The sequence below is a fragment of the Nematostella vectensis genome, chromosome 3 (genome assembly GCF_932526225.1).
Source record: "Nematostella vectensis chromosome 3, jaNemVect1.1, whole genome shotgun sequence".
NCBI lineage: Eukaryota > Metazoa > Cnidaria > Anthozoa > Actiniaria > Edwardsiidae > Nematostella > Nematostella vectensis.
This window is the reverse complement of record NC_064036.1, coordinates 20,709,813-20,736,585: the sequence shown is the minus strand read 5'-3', so window position 1 is coordinate 20,736,585 and position 26,773 is coordinate 20,709,813. Positions and strand designations below refer to the sequence as shown.

At 39.0% G+C, this 26,773-nt stretch overlaps 3 protein-coding genes and 1 long non-coding RNA gene across 6 annotated transcripts in view; 2 read left to right on the top strand and 2 right to left on the bottom strand.

The window, feature by feature from the left end:
• Positions 1–1,605: 1,605 nt before the first annotated feature.
• On the bottom strand, positions 1,606–2,517 carry LOC125561323. The gene is made up of 2 exons (XR_007307362.1): positions 2,298–2,517; positions 1,606–2,130 (listed from the first exon to the last, which is right to left on the bottom strand). It is a non-coding gene; the product is annotated as an uncharacterized LOC125561323 (long non-coding RNA).
• An 89-nt stretch (positions 2,518–2,606) lies between these two features.
• On the top strand, positions 2,607–5,047 carry LOC5504118. Its single transcript, XM_032372398.2, has 2 exons — positions 2,607–2,890; positions 3,038–5,047. The coding sequence occupies exon 2, from the start codon at positions 3,080–3,082 to the stop codon at positions 4,304–4,306; it is 1,227 nt and encodes a 408-aa protein (XP_032228289.1). The 5' UTR covers positions 2,607–2,890; positions 3,038–3,079; the 3' UTR covers positions 4,307–5,047.
• Positions 5,048–9,447: 4,400 nt separating this feature from the next.
• On the top strand, positions 9,448–12,250 carry LOC5504116 (acid-sensing ion channel 3). The gene has a single exon (XM_001624999.3). The coding sequence runs from the start codon at positions 9,827–9,829 to the stop codon at positions 11,309–11,311; it is 1,485 nt and encodes a 494-aa protein (XP_001625049.3). The 5' UTR covers positions 9,448–9,826; the 3' UTR covers positions 11,312–12,250.
• A 6,247-nt stretch (positions 12,251–18,497) lies between these two features.
• The window catches only part of LOC116611809 (26S proteasome non-ATPase regulatory subunit 2), a 49,359-nt gene continuing 41,083 nt past the window's right edge, over positions 18,498–26,773 (bottom strand). For 2 of the 3 annotated variants that reach the window (XM_048724938.1, XM_048724939.1), the window contains 4 exons: positions 25,206–25,332; positions 19,825–19,943; positions 19,361–19,475; positions 18,498–19,215 (listed from right to left, as the gene is read on the bottom strand). In XM_048724938.1, the coding sequence (XP_048580895.1) occupies positions 19,139–19,215; positions 19,361–19,475; positions 19,825–19,943; positions 25,206–25,332 (438 nt within the window). In that variant the 3' untranslated portion in view covers positions 18,498–19,138. Of the gene's footprint in view, positions 19,216–19,360; positions 19,476–19,824; positions 19,944–25,205; positions 25,333–25,522; positions 26,747–26,773 lie in introns of those variants that run through there. The other variant, XM_032372385.2, reaches the window with a different exon arrangement.

Sequence of the window (26,773 nt, the reverse complement as noted above, 5' to 3'; positions counted from 1 at the left end):
TATGGTTTTACATAGGATTTCTGACAGCATTTAGATATGATGTCTGACAAGTTCCGTGCAGCCAAGATGATTCGCTTGTTGCTTCAAACTTGGAGGAGACTGATGAGTCAGATGGAGATACTTCTGAGGTGGAGCGGCTACAGCATGAGGTAGAACTGAGTGTGCTTCGCACCAGGAGGCGGCACATCACAACCCATGGTGGACAAACTGTTTCGTCATACAGAGACCTAGCTACCTCCAGACCTCGTCAGAGAAACCGGAGGGTAGAGGTACTAGGAGAAGTAGATTTGCTGGCCGAGGCTGAACGAAATAGTCCAGAGTTTTAATTAAGTTAATTACTTACGCTACAGTACAAGCAGAACTGCACCTCTTGGTGACAGAGGCGAATTTATTATGTTTTAACTGAGTTTCTTACTAACTCTAGCTAGTCTGGAGATCAATTTTAATGTCAAAAATTCAAAATATTGGATTATTGCAATAAATATGAACTCAGTAATCAACTCTCTAAAGTAAGGGGGTACGTTCGAGTTTAATGAAGGAATATTCACAGAACATACTAAATTACTTACAGTTTGTCAAAAACTCTCCCTGAAGTATCAAGCATCTATATGAATTAGGCAGTAATAATAAAGATGGATATGACTCCCGCACTCCCGGATGATTTTGATTTTCTATACAAACTCGTTCCAATGACCACCCTTTTATGATAAACTACACAGGGATCCCGACATATATTTTCACTTTTATTTGTAGTCCTGATACAGGAATATAATACATAATGCATAAATGAACTACCATAGGCATGAAGCAATTTGCGGTGTGCAAGTCGATATCAAGACAGTATATCTTTAAAGCCCTTCCGTGAATAGGGAAGCCAGGGGAGCCTGGGGCGACCTACCTCGTTCCAGGCCTCGCCGCCGGAGAGAGTCGAGAGAGCTTTCAATTGCTATTTACACTTGATTTGTGCGGCTGCATTAGATAAAGCAGGAAGTTGTGAGGATAATGCTAGACAAAGTGAACCTCGGAGAATGTAAGATGAGTTGCAAAAGTAAAAAAAAAAAAAACAAGTCAAAATGAAATTGAAAGAACGACTGGTAACTGCAAGTCTGCACAAAAGGTAAAATTTCAAGGTCATGTCGCTAGCTTATTCGGGGTATTGGGCATCATTGGAAACTAGTCTAGGCCAGATCAAATAGAATGTCCAATGATTAAAACTTAACAGAGAATAGTCTAGGATTGTCATGGTGGACTTAGATTGGAATTTTTTCTACTCATCCATTCGGTAAGCGTATCGGCAAGATTATATTTGATATTCACTTGATGTATTTTAATACATAATAAAAACTGCCAGTGCAAACAATCAAAATACACTGGAAGTTTTTATTACGCTGGTAACAGGTCAACACAGGGTGACCACAACAGATATAAGATTAGACTTTTGCTTGCACACTGTGTTGACCTGTAATCTGAAAAAATACCATGCACGTTTGTACACCGTTTTTGTTTTTGTCTACCAAGTTACACAAATATTTTTTGGAAATATTAGTGCCAAGCTTTGTCAGTAAAATAAATATTTTGTATTAAAAAAAAACTGTCTCCAAGAAGTACAATCGGTCCTCTTGTTTTATTGTTCAACTTTTCATTTCCAACATACAGTTCAGCTTAAAACCAAAAAAATAAGTAATATTTAATATTAATAATATTTATGTTTTTATGGTTATACCTGTGAAGTAAATCAATATCCTTAAAAGATAATGAGTGAATAATGGTGATCTTAGGCATTCTCCGGTTATTTTGGTCAATCTTGGGCTAAATACCCCAAAATAATTCAATGAATAATGGAAAATCTTGAGCGATTTTGGGCGATCTTGGGCGATCTTGGGCGATCTTGGGCGATCTTAGACGATCTTAGGACCCGGAGTAGGCATCGTATGCGTCTATCCCTTTGGCCTTAGAGCTATTCAAACGCTCTAGCACGGCTCTTGGTCTACTGTATCTCGCTGGCGACCTATAACGTAACCCTGGTCCTAAAAGAAACCTTTGTGGCTCCAGTTCAAAGACGACAAAATCTATTTGCTTCGCCTGTAGCAAAGTGATGAAACGAAAACAAAGCGGCGTCGAATGCTCAACCTGTGCTAAGGGATTTCAAGTGCATTGGAATGAACCGAAGAGAGCTGGCTAGCTACAGGTACAATACGACACTCTGGAACTGCTGGCTTTGCAACATGCCTCAATCTTCAGACAGTCTATTTGAAGAAACTCTACTGAACCCCGATAATTCTGAAGGAATGCTCAACCTGTGCTAAGGGATTTCAAGTGCATTGGAATGAACCGAAGAGAGCTGGCTAGCTACAGGTACAATACGACACTCTGGAACTGCTGGCTTTGCAACATGCCTCAATCTTCAGACAGTCTATTTGAAGAAACTCTACTGAACCCCGATAATTCTGAAGGAAGTAACTCTCTCCTCGACAATAGTTCCGACGAAACTGAGCCGATTCAGTGTGGTACAAGGATAACATTTGTAGCTACTACAAATCTAACCTGAAAATCTCGTAGCTGAATATAATTTCAGAGCAAAACAAATTTGACAGAGTAAACACTCAGGGTCAGTTGTCACGGGATATCGGACTTCCGCTTGAAGTCGAAAATGGCTTCCGGGACGATTGATATCCGATTTTGATGAGATAAGAAAATCTTATAAGAACAAGCCCATCATTATTGTTCGTATGTAATGAGAATCTAAATTTTGATCAGGGTCATTTGCGCTCGGAATTGAATTGATCAACCTATGGCTTAGTCCTTTGTATTTATTTAATTCCAGGGACATGTTCTGAGACAAACAGCCGAGAACACAAACACGGGAATTCAAACACCCCCAAGTACTAAGGTAAACATGTTTTTTTGTATATTAATTTTGACCATCTGTGTTAAATAGGATGATTTTAGATCATTAATAAAACAAGCTTACCAAAGCTTTTATTTATTTTTATTTGTCACAAACATTCCCTCATAAGCTTAAATGTTTTTTTTTCAGAGGCAACTTCGAGTGTTGACACCAACTTCATTGGAAAATCCTATGATAACACCTAGGGATTCTAGAAGGAGGAGAGTCAATACAACCGAAGCTGCAGCAAAAACCCATGGGGCAACAAACAGTAACATCAAACCAGCATTGGATGGGCTTTTTGACACTCTTCAAGGAAAGTGCAAAACCAGTGAGTTAGGGGACTATGTCCTAAAGGACGAAGAGCTTGCAGGTTATATAGTTAAACAAATTCAAGTGGCTAGTAAAGTTAAAGTACTCAAAGCAAAGCTCGAAAACCAAACTCTCTGTCAACAGACAAAAAGGTCTAAAGTTACAGATTTCATTTCCAAACAAAAGAGCCGCCAAGAATTTCAACCCATGCTAGGCAATTTTATTGACAAAGCACACGTTGAGCCTCTCCATCTCAAAAACAATGCCTGGCAGTACTTCTTTAGATCTGTCTTAAAAGAAGCATTAGGAAAAACCTGCTTACTACCATCTCATAAAACCTTTGAAGAAATACCACCAGACAGTTGTTTTGCTAGAGTTATTAATGCACTTCAACATGAAGTAAAGACCAAACGGCTAGCTAAAAGAGTAAGGCAATGGTATAATGAAACCCAAGGCAAAAAAGGAGATCTACAATATAGATTTACAGGCAAAGAATCTCGCCTTTTTTGTCATAACTTCATGCGACTGTTGAAGTATCTAAGCAGTGAGGAAGATACTCCCAAGCAAAAACAAACTGTCTTGGCACTAGTTTATATAGGTATCAGGTTAAGAGACTGCTGCTCTATTTTCAACCGCCTTGATATCAATGAACAAGATATTGCAAAGCTAGAAGTTGCTGCCATTGAGTATTGCCATGCAAACAAATTGTTTTTTCCCTACACCATCAACCCGATTATATGGACTCTAGGTCATGTACTTCCCGTGCATGCTAGAGATGTATTTTCAAAGTACCAGCAGGGACTCCTAACAGTGACAATGGAAGGTAGGGAGGCAAAACATATTGCATTGCAGAGGTTAAGTCACAACACTACATACCAGTCTAGGTGGCAAGAAATCTTTAGGCATGAATTTATTATGCTAGTCTTGCTGCCTGAGCAAGGCCATCAGCCCTGCTCTTACACAGAAAGCAAAGATGTTTATATCCCAGAAAGAGTCAATGATCCAGCTTATTGCTACTGTGGTCTGCTGAAAGCTTCCCCAGCAAACACTCATTGCTGTTTCTGTGGGGACAAACTAATGACCCTAATCCATGAGTGTAGTAAATAAGAAGTACAGCCCAGGCTTGTCAATGTAAATGTAATATACCCCTAGTGACTGTGTGAATTTATTAGATAGGTAAATTGGAATTGCCTTTGGAGAATACCATGCAGTAATTAAAAGCATTCTAGTTATTGCACAACTCTGTCATTCCAGTTAACGCACAGGGCAAAATTTTAATATTTTGGTGAAATGCATATTGGGTTCATTATTCAATTCAAGAATGCATTCAGAAATCCAATATTTGAATCGAACTAGCTATTAGTAGAGCTATTTGTATAGATAGGTAGACAATTACGATAATACAATAACAAGTAAGGCAATAAATTAATTTATTTTGATTTAAATTGTTATCAATTTTGAAATTCTTTATTCCAGTATAGAATTTTAATTATATTCTTAGTTTAAAAAAATAACAGAAGTTATATGAAACAATTCATTACGTAAATATTTCTCAGAGAAATGATTGGATAAAAAGAAAGTAATAACAATGCTATTTATTGACTTGAATATGTTTATTGAAAGTGGCAATCAGCTCTAAATCATATTCCAATCGTTAAATGTTTGACAATTTCCAAAGTACAGTAGAAATAGTACTTATTAATATAATTAAATTTAAATTAAATTTAATTAAATTAAAAAAAGTTTGATAAGACTTCCTGCTATCACAAATATGTTTAACATTGAAAGATGTTTTTACATTATTATTGTAAACTATACACTGTATAATAAATTTATTTTTTCAATCAATCAACATGTAAATATTTTTGTGTATTTTTGTAAGTTATTTAGCCATGGAAAGCATACCCTAGCTCATTCCAAAACCCAAAATGGCATGCAATTATTATATATAAACGTCTGGAGTCATAGCCTATGACAACAGGCTTTTCATTTGTAACTAATAGCTCTACTTTACAGCCATCTTGCTTCCCTTTAAAAAATTTCTGGAGAAAATCCCTGACTTCCCTTGTTTCAATGCCTGCTAGTTTAGCAAAGTCACGTACAAGCCTTTTCTTGTGGTTGAATGTGATTTTAAGGTTCTTTGATTCAACCAAAACGCCAAAACTAGTTGGTGTTTTTTATACAGCCATCAGGATTGCATCAAATATGGCCCTTGGTAGATCCCGTTTTAACTCAATTCGATACGGGTCTCTAGCCTTTCGTGAAGGTAAAAGCCTGTCCGCCTATGGACACTTTTCAGCCATATAACAACTTCTGTGGCGATGATTGGGCCAACCTTTATGCTCATATTTAGAGCCCTTTCACTTTCAGTGTAAAACCCTTCCTGGTTCCTTAAACACCCCTTCCAATGCGTTCTTAGCTTCCTCTTCGAAGGCCAAAACGGATCGAATATCACCTCGAAGTGGCCTAAAACATCGCACGGCATTTTCTATTGCCTCCTCAAGACTTGGTACTTCCTCTTCACTACTAATTTCACCATCTTCAGCACAAACCTCTTACAAAACTTGATCCAATGGGAATTTGAAGCTCGGATTAAGCGACCACGAACTTGTTTACGCTATCAGAAAAAGCAAAAAACCCAGACCAATCGCGCGAGAATGTGTTTACAGGAACATGAAGCACTTCAACGAAAGCGAGTTTCTCAAAGAACTTGGGCGTGTCCCATGGGACTCGACCTATGCCTCTGAAGACGTCAATGATCTTTGGGACCATTGAGGCGCTCTTTACTGCCAAGTGCTGGAAACGCACGCAGAGGCGACCAGCCGCCAGCAGTGAAATTTCTCACTGCAATCATCTTTACAAAGTTATGCTAAAAATCCTTCCGACGTTTCCTAAGAGGCCTATCGTAAACAGAAAAAGTGACGTGGCTTAAGCGAACACGAATGTAGTCGTTTTGCATAGACGCCTCATTAAACACCAAACACCACGGGGAATTTTTGGAAAAAAATGAAGCCCCTGCTCCCTGGCAAAATAAAGTCTCGTTCTAAGATTGTATTGCTAGAGGAGGATAAGCTAATATCCGATCCCCTACAGGTAGCAGAAACATTTAACAACTATTTCTGCGATGTGGCTGACAGCGATGGCAACTTGTTGGATGTTGATGACTTTATGCATCACCCGAGCATTAAGAGCATTGGCAAGAATGTAATAACGGAACAATCGTTCAAATTTCACTCGGTCAGCACGGAGTACATCTCGCAAATTCTGGAAAAGCTAAACCCAAGGAAAGCTGTCGGCTGTGATAATATATCCCAACGGATGTAATTGTGGAGTGGTTGTTTTAGATAGGATTGTCGCAGTATTATTGGTCCACGGGTTATTGTTTAATAAAAATAGTTGAGCGCACTCGACCAGCATAAAAGCCAACAAAAAATTGTAAAACGCAGTCTACTTCAGAGTTCAACAGATCCAAGTTCAACACACCTCAGTCAAGAGCTGTAGGTCTGATAAAGGTTAAGTCTAACCACTGTATCTTTAGAGGTCAAGTCCAATCACTAAATCTTTAGAGGTCAAGTCCAATCACTAAATCTTTAGAGGTCAAGTCTAATCACTAAATCTTTAAGGGTCAAGTCCAATCACTAAATCTTTAGAGGTAAAGTCCAGTCACTAAATCTTTAGAGGTCAAGTCTAATCACTAAATCTTTAAGGGTCAAGTCCAATCACTAAATCTTTAGAGGTAAAGTCCAGTCACTAAATCTTTAGAGGTCAAGTCTAATCACTAAATCTTTAAGGGTCAAGTCCAATCACTAAATCTTTAGAGGTCAAGTCCAATCACTAAATCTTTAGAGGTCAAGTCCAATCACTAAATCTTTAGAGGTAAAGTCCAGTCACTAAATCTTTAAAGGTCAAGTCCAATCACTAAATCTTTATGGGTCAAGTCCAATCACTAAATCTTTAGAGGTCAAGTCCAATCACTAAATCTTTAGAGGTCAAGTCCAATCACTAAATCTTTAGAGGTCAAGTCCAATCACTAAATCTTAAGAGGTCAAGTCAAATCACTTAATTTTTAGAGGTCGAGTCCAATCACTTAATCTTTAGAGGTCGAGTCCAATCAGTTAATCTTTAGAGGTCAAGTTTAATCTGTTACTCTTTACAGGTCAAGTCCAATCACTTAATCTTTAGAGGTCAAGTCTAATCACTTAATCTTTAGAGGTCAAGTCCAATTACCAAATCTCTAGGGGTCAAGTCCAATCACTAAATCTTTAGAGGTCAAGTCCAATCACTAAATCTTTAGAGGTCAAGTCCAATCACTTAATCTTTAGAGGTCAAGTCCAATCACTAAATCTTTACAGGTCAAGTCCAATCACTTAATCTTTAGAGGTCAAGTCCAATCACTTAATCTTTAGAGGTCAAGTCCAATCACTAAATCTTTAGAGGTCAAGTCCAATCACTAAATCTTTAGAGGTCAAGTCTAATCACTAAATCTTTAGAGGTCAAGTCCAATCACTAAATCTTTAGAGGTCAAGTCCAATCACTAAATCTTTAGAGGTCAAGTCCAATCACTAAATCTTTAGAGGTAAAGTCCAGTCACTAAATCTTTAAAGGTCAAGTCCAATCACTAAATCTTTATGGGTCAAGTCCAATCACTAAATCTTTAGAGGTCAAGTCCAATCACTAAATCTTTAGAGGTCAAGTCCAATCACTAAATCTTTAGAGGTCAAGTCCAATCACTAAATCTTTAGAGGTCAAGTCCAATCACTTAATCTTTAGAGGTCAAGTTCAATCACTTAATCTTTAGAGGTCAAGTGTAATCACTAAATCTTTAGAGGTCAAGTCCAATCACCTAATCTTTAGAGGTCAAGTCCAATTACCAAATCTCTAGGGGTCAAGTCCAATCACTTAATCTTTAGAGGTCAAGTCCAATCACTTAATCTTTAGAGGTCAAATCCAATCAGTTAATCTTTAGAGGTCAAGTCTAATCTGTTACTCTTTACAGGTCATGTCCAATCACTAAATCTTTAGAGGTCAAGTCCAATCACTTAATCTTTAGAGGTCAAGTCTAACCACTTAATCTTTAGAGGTCAAGTCTGATCTGTTACTCTTTACAGGTCAAGTCCAATCACTTAATCTTTAGAGGTCAAGTCTAATCACTTAATCTTTAGAGGTCAAGTCCAATTACCAAATCTCTAGGGGTCAAGTCCAATCACTTAATCTTTAGAGGTCAAGTCCAATCACTTAATCTTTAGAGGTCAAGTCTAATCACTTAATCTTTAGAGGTCAAGTCTAATCACTTAATCTTTAGAGGTCAAGTCCAATTACCAAATCTCTAGGGGTCAAGTCCAATTACTTAATCATAAGAGGTCAAGTCCAGTCACTAAATCTTTAGAGGTCGAGTCCAATCAGTTAATCTTTAGAGGTCAAGTCTAATCTGTTACTCTTTACAGGTCAAGTCCAATCACTAAATCTTTAGAGGTCAAGTCCAATCACTTAATCTTTAGAGGTGAAGTCCAATCACTTAATCTTTAGAGGTCAAGTCCAATCAGTTAATCTTTAGAGGTTAATTCCAATCACTTTATCTTCCAGTCCAAGTTAAAATAATATAAGCGACGTGTCCCTTTCTAACCCTATTAACGGATGGATGAGCATCAGATGTTCAAAATGGAATAACATCCTTCATGATTTGGTCGTATTAAGGTGTGTTTAAGTTTAATCGTTAATACAAGTATTAATATCCGTATTAAGGTTGCATGTTATAGCTCGCGATCTATTCCACCTATGGCTAGCTGTCTGTTGTTGTTTCCAGTTTCTCGACAAACAACACAGTAATCGTTTTAAATTCATGTCTAGGATTATTTCATATGTGTTTTTCTATTTATTTCTAATATTTCGTCAAACATAAAATAAAATCATCTGAAATAAATAAAGATAGAATCAAAAAGCCCAAACTGTCGTGATCTCGTACCAGAACAATGAATACAATACACCAAAAAACTAGAATTCGAGTCTGCCCTGAAGAAGTCTTATTTAAGACGAAAATTTGGCAGAGTCGAATTCCAGTTTTTGGTGTATTTAAATAAATAAAGAATATGGTCTTTCTGTAGTTTAATTTGATACTAGAAGCAGCATCACTTAAAAACAATGTTCCGTCCTACGCAATCAAAACCGTTATAGTTAAGCAAGTTATTCATTGTAACCATAACACAAATTTATCTAACAAAGGTATCTATTTTTTGCATGGAAAGAAGAACCTAGTATCTTGCACTACTGGTGGTAAGTCGTACTGCCAGCGCGCCAATTTGCACTTTCCTCTGTTTCAAAATTATTTATTTTCCTACAACAAGTCCATTATTCAGAATAATAGTAACTGGTCTACAAAAAAAGTTTATTTTTCAGGCAAAAAAGAACTACGTTGGTCTGGGAATAAATAATTGATCTGTTGGCTTTATTGGTGGTCTATATAGTCGAAACTACAGTCTCCATTTAAACAGTTTAATTGGGCCCAGCAGGGTGAACGTTATCACTCAGCAACAAGAAGAGCTTCTAGAACATAAAGAGAAAATCTCGCATTATCCCACAGTTTCCACAAGTCGTCCTGGGAGGATCTTGATACCATCTAACACTTACAGAATGTCAAACGCACCTGATTACAGGAACTTTATTGAGGCTCTACATCAAACTTTGAACAACCCCAACAATCGGGTTGCTGTGGATAACCGGGGCTATGCTCTTGAAAGTCCTCTCGACTTTTACAAGAATAACTGGGTCGGAGACGGAGAAAGTGTTGATCAAAAGAAAGCTCAGGAAGTCGACCCCTGGAACAAGGATGAGAAACTTACTATCTCACAGCATTTTGCATCGCTATGCTCCTCCACGACTATGCATGGAATCAGTAATGTATTTGATCCATCGTCTGCTACCTTACGAAAAGGTATATGGTCGGTTGTTTTCTTGTGTAGCTTTATCTTCTGTGCTTACGAAATTGGAAACAACGTAAGGTATTACCTGACTAAGCCGGTAAATACTGTGTTCAAAATCGACTACGTCGACGAGATCAAATTTCCTGCCGTTACCATATGTAACAATAATCCGATTCGCAAGTCTTGGGCAGCGACAACCCCGTTCTTGCCTGTTATCATGGCGTACAACGCTAACCCTGGCGAGGAGGCAATTCCCATCAATTGGGACGCGTATAATTGGACTGGGTTTGGGTTCGACAAGCTGATGTCCTCCGCCGCCCACCTGGCATCTGAGATGATACACACTTGTAAGTGGAAAGGCATATATTGTTCGGCAGCGAATTTCACCCTGGATGCCACTTTCCTCGGCGGGTGTTACACTTTTAACATTGATCAAAGATTGATGGTCACTGGCACAGGGATGGCGAATGCTCTGCACTTGGTGCTTAACATACAGCAAAACGAATACATCGGGAACGTTCGAAGTGGTGCAGGATTTCGGCTGCTTTTCCGTGAAAAACACGAGCCTCCCTCGACGGATCGCTTTGTTATTGCCCTGCAACCTGGAACTCAAACTCTAATCCCGTTGACGATGAAAAAGTTGATCAGTTTACCCGAACCATTTGGTGTTTGTCAAGAAAAAAATAACCTGAAAATGTTTGATAAATACAGCGTGACTGCTTGTGAATTTGAATGTCGTGCAAGACTTGGTGGCAAGCTTTGTGGATGCCGCGAGATGTACCCCTCGTCTATCAAAACAGAAATCCCGGTCTGTCTACCCAAGGCGTACCGCGATTGCTTGAATCCCCTTCTCGTGGAAATCAGTGTGAATAACCTTTGCCGTGGATGCAAGAACCCGTGCAACAAGGTCACCTTCGTACCTCGCATGTCCTACTCACAGTATCCAGCCAATCACATCGCTGACTCCATGGCCATGAGCATGAATACGACACGTGACTTTGTCCGGGATAATTTCCTGGAAGTTGAGATTTATTTCGAAGATATAATGGTTGAGATCATCGAGCAACAGGAAGCGTTCTCCCTGACAAGCTTAGTGGGGATTATCGGAGGAACACTTGGCGTGTTTATCGGGGCTAGCATAATAACAGTGTCAGAATTCATGGAGTTTTTAATCCTTATACCGTTTCGCAGATGAGGCGTGACAGAGGTCCTTGATACGCAAATAAATCGTGTAAGGATGTATCCGACAGCTAGGGTAAATGACCAAAATATCGATACATATTTTACGATAGGTGCCGAATCCCTCAAACTTGTTTTGACTTAAACAAACCGAACATTTTTCTACCATAGGGAAAACAGTTATTTGTTTTTTTTGCCACTCTGGCTCTGTGGAAAACGGGAGAATGAGAAGATTATTACTACCCTTCGCTAGCCTCGAGTTCAGGCGCAATAACAACACTAATTATAAGTGGAAATCCAAATGGGTGCCTACGGGCAAGAGCTGCACGCTTATTTTATTAGATGTTAAATATTAAGACAAGTTCCAACAAAATAACGAGCAGTTTTCATCAATAGGCGTCAAAAATCTTCGTACCAGTCAAAACCATAGCAGCAGTGCTATGGTTTTGGTGTGTTTGGTATAGTTGTCAGTAGTCATGTGTAGTACTAAATTTTAATTTTAATAGCTAAATAGTGAACGTTCTGAGCTTGCAAATAAAATACTTTTTGTATACTCTAAATTAAGTGCAAGCGAGTGATACACAATTCAAGAAAAGAGATAATAATCCTAGAAAAATACAACTTCATAATCATCGCCCGAAACGAAAAACTGGGATAATATATAGATTTAGGCACTGCCTAAAAGCGGAGCCAGCATTTAACACCTTTTTGTGTTGACTGATAGGGGTAGTTTTAGAGGGGATCTTGGTGTCTCTAGAATGTTTTTTTAATGAGATTAAAAGTATGTCAAATTTTACTGCCATGTAATTATGAATTGTATTGGCCCCTCCAAATGGATCAAGCAAGCACTCATTCAATAATATTAAATATGCAGTATAAAAGTTAACAAAATACTAAAACTTGGTGTGAAAAAGGCTGTCAAAGTTCAAGGTGTCACATTGACGAGAATGTTTTTTCAAGAGTCTAATGGTCAATTCTTATTTCCCTTTATAGAAGTTCCACTATGTATATTTTTTATCAAAACACCATTCTAACAAGCTTTGACCTTGTGAAGATAAGAATATATGAAGGATGTAACAGCATTCCAAAGATTTAGATGCCATACTGTAGTTCAGGGGCGGATCTAGCTTTTTGCCAAGGGGGGGATTTGGCCCAAAAATTTTGGGGATTTTGGGGTGAAAAGATACACTGAAAACAATAAAAAAAGAAAGCCCAAGGGAGGTTTAACTCCCCCCCGCCCATAGACCCACTACTGTAGTTTTCATGTACCACAACTGATTATTCAGAAAAATGTGTTGAAACTAAACTCCACAAATATACCTCCTGTCACGCATTTCATAATGGTGCACCAACCCTTTGGCCTGTTGGTTTTAGAAACCCTGGATCCACCCATACTGGCTACTCAAAAATGAATGCAATGGAGGCAAATCCTAAATTATTACTGAAAGTGCGTAATACCAATTTCTTATTTCAAGCCAAACCATGTTCATTGAATGTTAGGGTTAGAGAGAAATAAATACAACAAAAAGTCAATGAGGAGAAGAAAAAGGAGAAATGAATGACTCTGTTTGAAAAAATGTGACTCTACTTTAAAAAATATATAACAATAATGCAATAATAGCTTAAACCATTGACTCCTGGCTATTTTTGAGCTGAATTTACAAAAAAACAGACTGAAAACAGATACCTCCCCCCCCTATTCTAAGTTTTATACAGCCCGTCAAAGTCAAACACAGCTGCACCTAGTCAGCGGTATCCAAGCTTTCCAACAGTGCTTTGCGCTCCCCACTTTTAATCCCTCGTCGTTGTGCTGAAGCAAGCACAAGTTGATGGTTGCTTGTATTTTTCATCAAAAATACAGCTATGAGCATATTAGGAGAGTGTCTCAGGACATCATGAAGTCTATTGGGGCATAATAGAGTGCTTTGCTTATGGGTATTTGCAAGCAAAGGTAGATTCACGATTATTTTTTCTTGTTTTGCTTTGCCTGGATGAGAAAATAATTTTCTAATGAATCACCACAGCTCTCCTAAATGCTGTCTTTTCTGAAACCAAATTGATTCCAAAATTGTTTACACTGCTATTCTGGGTCTGTATAACCTGGGATTGATTTGTTTGGCTTCGTGGTGAAAAGACTTAAAAAAAAACATCTGAATTTGGGGAGAGGAGTGTTGACTGGCCCTCCCCTCGTGAATTTTTCCCTGGATCTCCCAGAATTCTTTGCAATACGTAAAGGCATCTCCGTGGTTTTACAAGCCTTCAAGGAGTGGACATTGTGTCTTGAGGCCATGGAAATGTACCTGGAGGATCAGAATAAAGGTATCTATTTGTGTCTTGAGCTGTGTTTGCTGATCTCTCTCCCTTGTGTGGTATTTTGAGCGTTTTATTGAGAGGGGTGATTCTGCTTTTCTTTTCTTGTTCGATTTGAAATTTGTCAAAGAACCTGTGCTATTATTTGGCTTAAGAGTAGTTGCCAACACCTTGGTTGGATGCATATCTTCAAGACCATTTATCCCTTAGACTGATGCCTGAGTATCTTCATCTTGTTGTGTTTATTTTGCATTTATGAATTTTTTGGGTTGTGGGTACTTCTCAAAGCCGGTACAGGCCGGTTGAGGGGTCAATGTGTTAAATAACCTTGTACCTAATGTAGAGAAGCGATGGGCTTCGGGATGCTAAATAGCCTATATAAAGCTTTTTTCTTGAGTAATAATGCCGGTTAATGCAGCTTGTTTAAGTGTGAATCTGCCATTTTCCCCTTCCGTTTTGCAGGTCAAGTAGAGAAATTAAATTTTCATCCTTTTCCAAAATTATCGCGTTTTTCGCCGAACAAAACATAATAAATACACTTAACAGAAGACAATCATTTTTCATCCGTTTCATACCGAGGTCTTTCAATCACCCACAAACGAAAAGTTGTAGGACTGCATGTTTTTGTAAGTTTTCATCTCGTTTGAAGAATAAAAAGAGGACTGCAAGCGAAAGACGAGTGAAGGGTAAAAGTCTACTTTTTTAGAATGCAGTGGTCACATCCGTAGGAATAACACGTCTCTTGAAATTAATGCTATCGAATATCTAGACTTAAAGAGCGAAAATAATTGGAAAGTACGGGAGAAACCTGGCTTTCGCCTACAGCTGCCATGTTCGCGCGTTGCTGTTTTTGACCACCACTTCATCACCGGAAGTAATTCACACGCCAAAAGTCACGAAACCCAAGAATGGATGGATTGTAGCACCACAGGATACCCGCGCGATGACCACAAAACCAAGTCGCATAGCTATATACCAGATTTCTATACCTATGGAGCTCCGCGCGCGGCCCGCGCTGGCTCCGCTAAAAACCCTGTAGGAAAAAAGACGGGAACGTATTTATCGATCGGGTCACAAGCTTCCCAAACGCGTCAAAATGATTTCTAAGGAAAAACGAATTCACGCAAATAAACATCTGTGAGTTATATCTTTTAAGATAAGATATAAGAGCATTAAAATGGTCTAATGCGTGGAATAAACAGGGTGTGAATGTATTCGTCTGTGTTGCGTTTTTGTATCACCGGGGATCGTATACCTGGTAGCATCTGTTCCTCACAAAGAAATTTATTAAGAGGATCAACGCTTAGCGAGCAGGAAATTTAAGCTCGTTCTGGGAGGCAACGACCAGACGATTCTCTGAAGGCGAGGCTGATAGAAAGGATCCTTGAATCAGTGGAACAAACCGGCGATTCTGTTTTATTGTTAAATGATAAAAGACGGTTGTTCAAACAAGGGTCTTTCCCGTGTTTTTACTTACCAAGTAAAATAAGACACACACAAAAGCCTACCCTTTTTTGTCATTTATCATTTTAAAATGGTAACATGAAAAAGGGTACCTTTTTGCAGAATATTATGGACAGGTTTGCCGTCTATTTGCAGATATAGAATGAGCTCATAAAATGTGGACATTTTTTGGGGATTTCGATCATCGGTCTATTTCACGCATAAGAACGAAAACGGCGACTTTTTCTCTAAGGTTTCTTGAAAGCAGAAAGTCGGAAATCATGTACGTTTTCTGTTAGCAGCATATAATACGAAGAAAAACACATTAGGGTTACTTTTTTCCCACTTTAGACTGGATTTAACATAACGTCAAAATCGGTACTATAAATCGGTAATATAAATGTCGTTACAAGTGCAATGTGTTTTACAGTGAACTCTTATTTATACTGACAAATTGACAATTCAGCAAAAAACTGGTTTGACTGCTCTTAGGAAGGTGATGCAAGAATTAAAAATAAATGTTGATCTAACGAAAATGTACAATTTTACAAATGGGGATTACTAAAATAAGAATCCGTCGATGTTAGAATAACAGTAAATGGACTAGGGACAATTATCATATAAAATACTACAGAATAATGAGGCTGAGTAATATATGGCTTGTTGGACATATCTGGAAATTAGATGTTTATATTGAGTATACGCTAAACTGGTTTTGGCATAGATCACACTGCGCATGACGTGAATGACTAGCAGGTGCATACTTAGTATACAAATGAAAAGTGAAAAGGTAAGGCAGGTCAATATTGGAAACAGGTGCCAACCAGCGAAGAACTTTCTAGAACATCCATTTATGAGATTGGCGAATAGTCTTATAACAGTCAGTCCATAGAAGCTCCATTTCACGCTTTGAGAGCGAAATGAGTTTGCTCTCTTATTTTTGTGTCTATACTTAGTAAGTTATTGAGACAAGGCTGGAACTTTACTTCTGACCTCAGCTTCTGGGCGATTTTAAGCAGTACGAAAACACTGACGCCGGTACAGGATGGGAGAGGGATGGAACTATCCCTGAATCAACTTTTAAGCAATCCGCTAGAATGATTTTTGGAACGTCAACGTTATTTGTAGCTATGTTTTAGCTTTTCGTCGATGATCGGGACAGCAGCAGGTTATATTGCATCCATGTCATTTGCATAGACATCGTAGCCCCACACCACCCTAGACCTCTTTTGTCCTTCTCCATCCTTTTCCATGTCGGCAGGTCCCAAACGTCTACAGTCCGAATGTACTCCTTGGCTCTATACAAGTTACTTGTCATACAACGACTCATTATTTAGATGTTGTCTATTGAGAAAAAAAAAGACGGGTCTAGAATGGTGGCGTGGGGCTACGCCGCTATTATTCACTAAAAATACTGTAGATCACGGGATTTGGTGCTCAGAGTCGTAGCGAGACACTTTCCAACTGCACGTGCATTTAATCTCGGATTGAAATGCGTCAAACTTATTTTCATCTACTTCCTTGGAATTTTCATTCTACAATTTGGAATTAAAGGAAATTATTTCATTTAGTATTTAAAAGATTTAGATAGATCGTTCAAGTAATGATCGTATAGGTTCGCTTTGCTTAGAAAAGCAGACCTTTTGAATAGACGCAAGTTACTCCACGAAGCGAGGCCAGGGCAGTGGCGAATCTAGGCTGGTTCCGATGGTTTAATAGAAACGATGCTTGTCCTTAAAGGTAGACAATAGACTGCTTGGGTAGCCTTCGTAGCAAGCATTTCGCGAAGAATGGGGCAAGCAAAGAGAAGGGGGTTTGTTTGGTTGTTTTTTATTTACGGTTTTTTTCTTTATTTGCGTCGCTTGCTACGCAGGCTACTGCTTAGGAGACTTTGGTAAAGGGTTTATAGATTAAAGGTGTTCGGAAGTCAGGTTGCTAGGGAAATTTTAAATTACCGTAGATTTGTTAGAAAAAGAGTTTAACTGCTGAAATTGTTTAGGTGGACTAGTGACTCATCGGGCTACATATTGATGACGTCATTAGGTGACGTCATCACAGCAGAAAAAAACCGTTTATTTGCCTTTCCTTTTATATTTTTTCAAAGTTTTTGTTCAGAGTATTTATTATTTCTTTCTGAACAAACGTGAGCATGGATTTGTACTGAAATACTGAAAATCATTTTTTAGACCAATTAATGTGCAAGCCATTGGCGTATTTTGGTCGTTTTTATTTTTATTTTGACCGGTATGCCTCAATCCATGCTCAGCTTTCTGGTTAAAAGCGGGTATTCGTACCATGGGGTGGGTAGATAAAAGCGGGTATTCGTACCATGGGGTGGGTCGATAAAAGCGGGTATTCGTACCATGGGGTGGGTGGATAGAAGCGGGCATTCGTACCATGGGGTGGGTGGTTAAAAGCGGGTATTCGTACCATGGGGTTGGTGGTTAAAATCGGGTATTCGTACCATGGGGTGGGTGGATAAAAGCGGATATTCGTACCATGGGGTGGGTGGATAAAAGCGGGTATTCGTACCATGGGGTGGGTGGATAAAACAGGGATGGGGGGGGGGGGTGTTAGTGGAGAGAGGATCTAAAGGGGAGAAAAAAGTAGAACATACATAATGGCGTTGAATGACAAGAGGGGGTAACAAAACAATATTATAGAACAAACAAGGGGGAGGTGGGATATTTCGCTCTTCGAAATGTGAAGCAACCTTACATGTGTTCTAGTACAAGGTTTATCGTCAGGAGGTAAGACCAGTTACTAGTCAAATGCGAGAGGGAGAAATAAAACTGGGAGCCGAGGGATGCTAGGGGGAGAGCAAAGTTGGAGATAACAAGTAAGGAAAAGTCCGCATTTGAGACGTGTTTCAAATTGAATGAGTGGCTAGCCAATCCACATTACCCCTACACGTCAACGTAAGGTTGCTTATTGATTTGAGCGAAAATCCGGCCTCAACAAGCCGCATCTCGGGCATAGATCTTCTTGCGTACTGCATTCAACACAATCAAGATCACGTGTTCCTCTTTTTTTTTTGTTGCGACGCCCAGTTGGCGGCATTTTAGCATGATAAATTGTATAAAAAATAACTCCTTTAAAAACAACATCTTGTTGCAAAAGGGGTAAAAATGAAACATTTTTGACAGGCGAAAAGTTTGTAAACAAACGCGCGCATGCCTCGAAAAGGCCGCCATTTTCAAACCGGAAGCGATTTTTTCCCGCCTAAATTGCGGGAGCGCGCGTCAGCGTAGCAACCAAGGTCGCGTAACAACCTAAATTCCGAACACCCTTAAACCACCTTTTTAAAAATCCCCCCCATTCAAGGGTGATTTTAATCTAATGTTGTTGTTGAAGATTAAAATACTTTAAAAATTGTGTTGTATTTTGCTTGTGAAAATTTTATCCTTTCAGGGGGGGGGGGGCACTTTTTGGACCACATTTCCGGCCACTCCCTTTTCACTTTTAATGAATAGAACAAACAAACCCATTCTTATATTTTACAATTTTATCGGCCTCGTATTTCACCGTCTCAGTACTGAAAAATCCCTACTACACGCACCAAGTGTTCACAAACAGTGAGGTGGCACAGGGTGTCGGGGTCAGGGAGGGATGCCGTCTGTCTCACACGTTACTTAGAGGTACAAGGCAGACGCTACAGAGGGATGCCGTCTGTCTCACACGTTACTTAGAGGTACAAGGCAGACGCTACAAAGGGATGCCGTCTGTCTCACACGTTACTTAGAGGTACAAGACAGACGCAACAAAGGGATGCCGTCTGTCTCACACGTTACTTAGAGGTACAAGGCAGACGCTACAAAGGGATGCTGTCTGTCTCACACGTTACTTAGAGGTACAAGGCAGACGCTACAAAGGGATGCCGTCTGTCTCACACGTTACTTAGAGGTACAAGGCAGACGCTACAGAGGGATGCCGTCTGTCTCACACGTTACTTAGAGGTACAAGGCAGACGCTACAGGGCGGGGCACAGGAGGGGTTGGAGCCATCTTTCCACCATATCCAAAAAAGGGAACGGAACTGCTAGCAAGTTTGGGTTTTATCTTTTGAAATTGTCCAAGCAGGACTGTACAGTCTAAACGGCGTCTTTCTCGTAGTCGGGGTTCTTTTTTAGAATAACAAAGCCTTCCATGATGGATGCTAACGAGATAACTGTGTTGCGTGTTAAGAAACGTGTCACCAATTTTTTCACAATTAACGTTATGTGTGCAAATTCAGAGAGTCAGCAAGTTTGAAGGAAGGACTGGTCAAAGCATGCGTATCTGCATTAGTTACTATATAAACATGAAAAGGATACATTCTTCTGTGGCAAGCTCGGCGCGTTCACCGTGCGCCAGCAGGACGGGTGTGGTGTGTGTCTGGAAGCCAGTGATGGTCTTGGGTTTGCCTGCCTGTCCAACTACATCTACAGCCTGAAGAGGAAATCTCATCATATTATATTTAACAAATAGATCTATCTTTTTTTGGTGCGTCTGTCCTCCAATAGATGCACAGATGACGTCACAGCGTGTCATGAAAAAAAGCAACGGGACGCAGTCGAATTACACGCTGTGACGTCTTATGTGCATCTATTAGAGGACAGACGCACAAAAGATGAGATATATTTGTTTTATACAACAATAAAAATTGTTTTCTTACGTTGCGACCTAGTGCCGTTGTATAAATCTGTATAACTTGGTTTATACAGATTGAAATGACACGATGGCCCCAGGAAGAGCTCAGCTGGTATGGTGAAAATTGTGCAATGTCATAATAGCTTACCTGGCCCACCCGCACTGTCACAGGTTTGGGTCGCAGCTCAGTGTCAAAGGTGACCAGCATTCGCGGCTGCATGGCGGATACCAAATGGAACAGAACGTAATGTGATTTACCAAGGATGACTAAAACGAGAAGAATGGTATAATTGCTATTAGGTAAGTAAGGGAGTACCTAATAGCGAATGTCAAGTGTTTTAAAGTCCGTATAACCGTTCTGAATTGTTACATTTGGTCGATTCCTTATATAGTTTCATCTTCCAAATAGTATGTGTTTATGGTTCGTATGGATACTATAAAATCTCTGATTATGAGGTACTTTGGTCATCCTTCGAAAAAAAAAGGCCGTGAACTGGAAGGCCCAGAATTATATATAATCATTTGCTTATAATCCTTATAATCCTTTGCTTGAAAAGATTTTCGTTAAATCGTAGGTGGCATAGCAAAACAAAACTCTTTGCCATAGTTTTGTGGTATTGCACTCAGAATTTTGACGGATATAAGGAAAATGCGTTTTAGATTTTCCCGCCAAAATCGGAAAGTATTTCCTCGATACAATCTCCTTTGGCACAGCAGAGAAATTTTTCAAAGCTCCGTAGATAATTCGATTCCCTTTTCAGAATTTGAAAGCTAACCTATGCTTTCTTTTGGCTAGATTGCTATAAGTGAAAGGTTATAAGAAATTTAAATGGACAATAGCGCGGTTTTCTGTTAGCCCAGTCACCTATAATAAGTGACTAAAATATGCTCATCTAAACACATCATTTTAGCTACCGTACTTACCCGCTTATAAGAACCTAGAATTTAAAGACGAAGGCGCGGTATAAAAGGTCGCTTCCCAGGGAAGCATCGGCTCATTTGTCAAACAACCGCCGTGGAGTGAGGATTAAAATTCAAGATGGCGGCCCGAGTCAAGCAAGTACAAAATGTAGAGGAGAGAGATTCAAAAGCGCTTCCTAATGCATAAAAATGCCAACTCTACCTTCTAGTCCGTTAGAATGTGTCAACAAGGAAACTCAGTAGAAATAAAGCTACGAAACCATCGTGATTTTCGCAAAAAACGAGCAAACGCACGATATATATTTAAAATATGGGGGAGGAGCCGCGCCTTCGTGTTTTACCAGTTAGCCTTAAAATACCAAGTTAGAACCGCGCCTTCGTGTTTGACCTGTTAGCCTTAAAATACCAAGTTAGAACCGCGCCGCCGTGTTTGACCTGTTACCCATAAAATACCAAGTTAGAACCGCGCCTTCGTGTTTGACCTGTTGGCCTTAAAATACCAAGTTAGAACCGCGCCTTCGTGTTTTACCAGTTAGCCTAAAAATACCAAGTTAGAACCGCGCCTTCGTGTTTGACCTGTTAGCTTAAAAATACCAAGTTAGAACCCTGGGGCCGGTTGCACAAAGCCTGGATAAGTTGTTGTGGATAGAACGCTGGAGAACCATCCGCTGAATAGTCGCCATTTATCACTAAATGGCGCGCTGTTTTTCCTTCAAACAAAATGGCGGCCGTTGAATAAGCTACTAAAATGCTAGAAAACAAAAAATTTATCGAGGCAAAGTACACGTCAATCATGGAATGATCAAAGGGGGTAGTGTGTACCTCCTTCTGTCAAATTTCTCGACAGTACGGGCAATATAGATTGATTCCAGTCTTGCCAGAGCTGTATGTAAGGTCATAATTCATTGTGAAATTACCAACTGTAAAATTCGTCGTTTTCATGTGCTTTAACTTTAGCTGTGTCTGAAATTAATCTGACAATTAATTAGAAAGCAAGACGCCATTTTTTTTCTTCACGTTTATTCGGTGGATAAGATTTTATCCGACTTCTATCATCCGGATAACTTTATCCGCTGGCTAACTTTTGTTTGTACAATGGAATCACGCCACTCGGATAGCATTTATTCGCAGGATAAGGATTTAACCGGTGGATAAGACTTATCCATGCTTTGTGCAACAGGCCCCTGTTAAATAAGTCTATTTAGCCTTAAATTTGAAACAGGTTCTTATTTTTATTACAAATTAACCATAAAGATCTCCCAGCAATGATGAATAACATATATATATATTATTAAATTAATATTCTTAGCATGATGAGCATTAAAATATATTTCCAGGGGTCTTGACCACATATTGTAAAAAAGGCCAGGCCGGCAATCACGATACCACACTTTAACCAGCTATTAGTATAAGCTTTTCTTTAAAATTAAGGACCTATTTAAGAACCTAAGTAGCCCAAAATTTAAAATAGTACCGTTAAATAAGACACTTTTAAGGTTAACCTGATAAAACTGAGGTTCTTTTAAGCGGGTAAGTACTGTATGTATGACATGTTTGTGCATGTACATTTACTGTTTTTACTGTATGACATGTTTGTTCAACATGTATACTTACTGTTTTTGCTGTATGACATGTATGTTCAGCATGTACACTTACTGTTTTACTGTATGACATGTTTGTTCAGCATGTACACTTAATGTTTTTACTGTATGACATGTTTGTGCAGCATGTATACTTACTGTTTTTACTGTATGACATGTTTGTTCAGCTTGTACACTTACTGTTTTTACTGTATGACATGTTTGTTCAGCATGTACACTTACTGTTTTACTGTATGACATGTTTGTTCAGCTTGTACACTTACTGTTTTTACTGTATGACATGTTCGTTCAGCATGTCACTTACTGTTTTTACTGTACGACATGTTTGTGCAGCATGTACACTTACTGTTTTTACTGTATGACATGTTCGTTCAGCATGTACACTTACTGTTTTTACTGTACGACAGGTTTGTGCATGTACACTTACTGTTTTTACTGTATGACATGTTCGTTCAGCATGTACACTTACAGTTTTTACTGTATGACATGTTTGTGCATGTACACTTACTGTTTTTACTGTATGACATGTTTGTTCAGCATGTCACTTACTGTTTTTACTGTATGACATGTTTGTTCAGCTTGTACACTTACTGTTTTTACTGTATGACAGGTTTGTGCATGTCACGTACTGTTTTTACTGTATGACATGTTTGTTTAGCATGTACATTTACTGTTTTTACTGTATGACAGGTTTGTGCATGTAAACTTACTGTTTTTACTGTATGACATGTTTGTTCAGCATGTCACTTACTGTTTTTACTGTATGACATGTTTGTTCAGCATGTCACTTACTGTTTTACTGTATGACATGTTTGTTCAGCATGTACACTTACTGTTTTTACTGTATGACATGTATGTTCAGCATGTACACTTACTGTTTTACTGTATGACATGTTTGTTCAGCATGTACACTTACTGTTTTTACTGTATGACATGTATGTTCAGCATGTATACTTACTGTTTTTACTGTATGACATGTTTGTTCAGCATGTCACTTACTGTTTTTACTGTACGACATGTTCGTTCAGCATGTACACTTACTGTTTTTACTGTATGACATGTTTGTTCAGCATGTCACTTACTGTTTTTACTGTATGACATGTTTGTGCATGTACACTTACTGTTTTTACTGTATGACATGTTTGTTCAGCATGTCACTTACTGTTTTTACTGTATGACATGTTTGTGCATGTAAACTTACTGTTTTTACTGTATGACATGTTTGTGCATGTACACTTACTGTTTTTACTGTATGACATGTTTGTGCAGCATGTCACTTGCTGTTTTTACTGTATGACATGTTTGTGCATGTACACTTACTGTTTTTACTGTATGACATGTTTGTTCAGCATGTACACTTACTGTTTTTACTGTATGACATGTTTGTGCATGTACACTTACTGTTTTTACTGTATGACATGTTTGTTCAGCATGTCACTTACTGTTTTTACTGTATGACATGTTTGTTCAGCATGTCACTTACTGTTTTACTGTATGACATGTTTGTTCAGCATGTACACTTACTGTTTTTACTGTATGACATGTATGTTCAGCATGTACACTTACTGTTTTACTGTATGACATGTTTGTTCAGCATGTACACTTACTGTTTTTACTGTATGACATGTATGTTCAGCATGTATACTTACTGTTTTTACTGTATGACATGTTTGTTCAGCTTGTACACTTACTGTTTTTACTGTATGACATGTTCGTTCAGCATGTACACTTACTGTTTTTACTGTATGACATGTATGTTCAGCTTGTACACTTACTGTTTTTACTGTATGACATGTATGTTCAGCTTGTACACTTACTGTTCTTACTGTATGACATGTTTGTTCAGCATGTACACTTACTGTTTTACTGTATGACATGTTTGTTCAGCATGTCACTTACTGTTTTTACTGTATGACATGTTTGTTCAGCATGTCACTTACTGTTTTACTGTATGACATGTTTGTTCAGCATGTACACTTACTGTTTTTACTGTATCACATGTATGTTCAGCATGTACACTTACTGTTTTTACTGTATCACATGTATGTTCAGCATGTACACTTACTGTTTTTACTGTATGACATGTTTGTTCAGCTTGTACACTTACTGTTTTACTGTATGACATGTTTGTTCAGCATGTACACTTACTGTTTTTACTGTATGACTTGTTTGTTCAGCATGTCACTTACTGTTTTTACTGTATGACATGTTTGTTCAGCATGTACACTTACTGTTTTTACTGTATGACATGTTTGTTCAGCATGTACACTTACTGTTTTTACTGTATGACATGTTTGTTCAGCATGTACACTTACTGTTTTTACTGTATGACATGTTTGTTCAGCCTGTACACTTACTGTTTTACTGTATGACATGTTTGTTCAGCATGTCACTTACTGTTTTTACTGTATGACATGTTCGTTCAGCATGTACACTTACTGTTTTTACTGTATGACATGTTTGTTCAGCATGTACACTTACTGTTTTTACTGTATGACATGTTTGTTCAGCATGTACACATACTGTTTTTACTGTATGACATGTTTGTTCAGCCTGTACACTTACTGTTTCACTGTATGACATGTTTGTTCAGCTTGTACACTTACTGTTTTTACTGTACGACATGTTTGTGCATGTACACTTACTGTTTTACTGTATGACATGTTTGTTCAGCATGTACACTTACTGTTTTTACTGTATGACATGTTTGTTCAGAATGTACACTTACTGTTTTTACTGTATGACATGTTTGTTCAGCATGTACACTTACTGTTTTTACTGTATGACATGTTTGTGCATGTACACTTACTGTTTTACTGTATGACATGTTTGTTCAGCATGTCACTTACTGTTTTTACTGTATGACATGTTTGTTCAGCATGTCACTTACTGTTTTTACTGTATGACATGTTTGTGCATGTACACTTACTGTTTTACTGTATGACATGTTTGTGCATGTACACTTACTGTTTTACTGTATGACATGTTTGTTCAGCATGTCACTTACTGTTTTTAACGTCGAGGAATGATACCAGTACTGTAAGAAGACCTCCCACCGCCACAGGCATAAGTAGGGAGCGGTCACTGTGATAGGGGCCTACAGTGAGGGTGCCTTTACCCATGTGCACTAGGCCCTGTTAAATACATTCACCAACGTTACTTTCTTCGCTTGTTAACCGACTAGCGTGCCTTTACCAATGTGCACTAGGCCCTCTTAAATACACATTCACCAACGTTACTTCCTTCGCTTGTTAACCGACTAGCGTGCCTTTACCCATGTGCACTAGGCCCTGTTAAATACATTCACCAACGTTACTTCCTTCGCTTGTTAACCGACTAGCGTGCCTTTACCCATGTGCACTAGGCCCTGTTAAATACATTCACCAACGTTACTTCCTTCGCTTGTTAACCGACTAGCGTGCCTTTACCCATGTGCACCAGGCCCTGTTAAATACACATTCACCAACGTTACTTCCTTCGCTTGTTAACCGACTAGCGTGCCTTTACCCATGTGCACTAGGCCCTGTTAAATACACATTTACCAACGTTACTTCCTTCGCTTGTTAACCGACTAGCGTGCCTTTACCCATATGCACTAGGCCCTGTTAAATACACATTCACCAACATTACTTCCTTCGCTTGTTAACCGACTAGCGTGCCTTTACCCATGTGCACTAGGCCCTGTTAAATACACATTCACCAACGTTACTTCCTTCGCTTGTTAACCGACTAGCGTGCCTTTACCCATGTGCACTAGGCCCTGTTAAATACACATTCACCAACGTTACTTCCTTCGCTTGTTAACCGACTAGCATGCCTTTACCCATATGCACTAGGCCCTGTTAAATACACATTTACCAACGTTACTTCCTTCGCTTGTTAACCGACTAGCGTGCCTTTACCCATATGCACTAGGCCCTGTTAAATACACATTCACCAACATTACTTCCTTCGCTTGTTAACCGACTAGCGTGCCTTTACCCTTATGCACTAGGCCCTGTTAAATACACATTCACCAACGTTACTTCCTTCGCTTGTTAACCGACTAGCGTGCCTTTACCCATGTGCACTAGGCCCTGTTAAATACACATTCACCAACGTTACTTTCTTCGCTTGTTAACCGACTAGCGTGCCTTTACCCATGTGCACCAGGCCCTGTTAAATACACATTCACCAACGTTACTTCCTTCGCTTGTTAACCGACTAGCGTGCCTTTACCCATGTGCACCAGGCCCTGTTAAATACACATTCACCAACGTTACTTCCTTCGCTTGTTAACCGACTAGCGTGCCTTTACCGATGTGCACCAGGCCCTGTTAAATACACATTCACCAACGTTACTTCCTTCGCTTGTTAACCGACTAGCGTGCCTTTACCCATGTGCACTAGGCCCTGTTAAATACATTCACCAACGTTACTTCCTTCGCTTGTTAACCGACTAGCGTGCCTTTACCCATGGGCACTAGGCCCTGTTAAATACACATTTACCAACGTTACTTTCTTCGCTTGTTAACCGACTAGCGTGCCTTTACCCATGTGCACTAGGCCCTGTTAAATACATTCACCAACGTTACT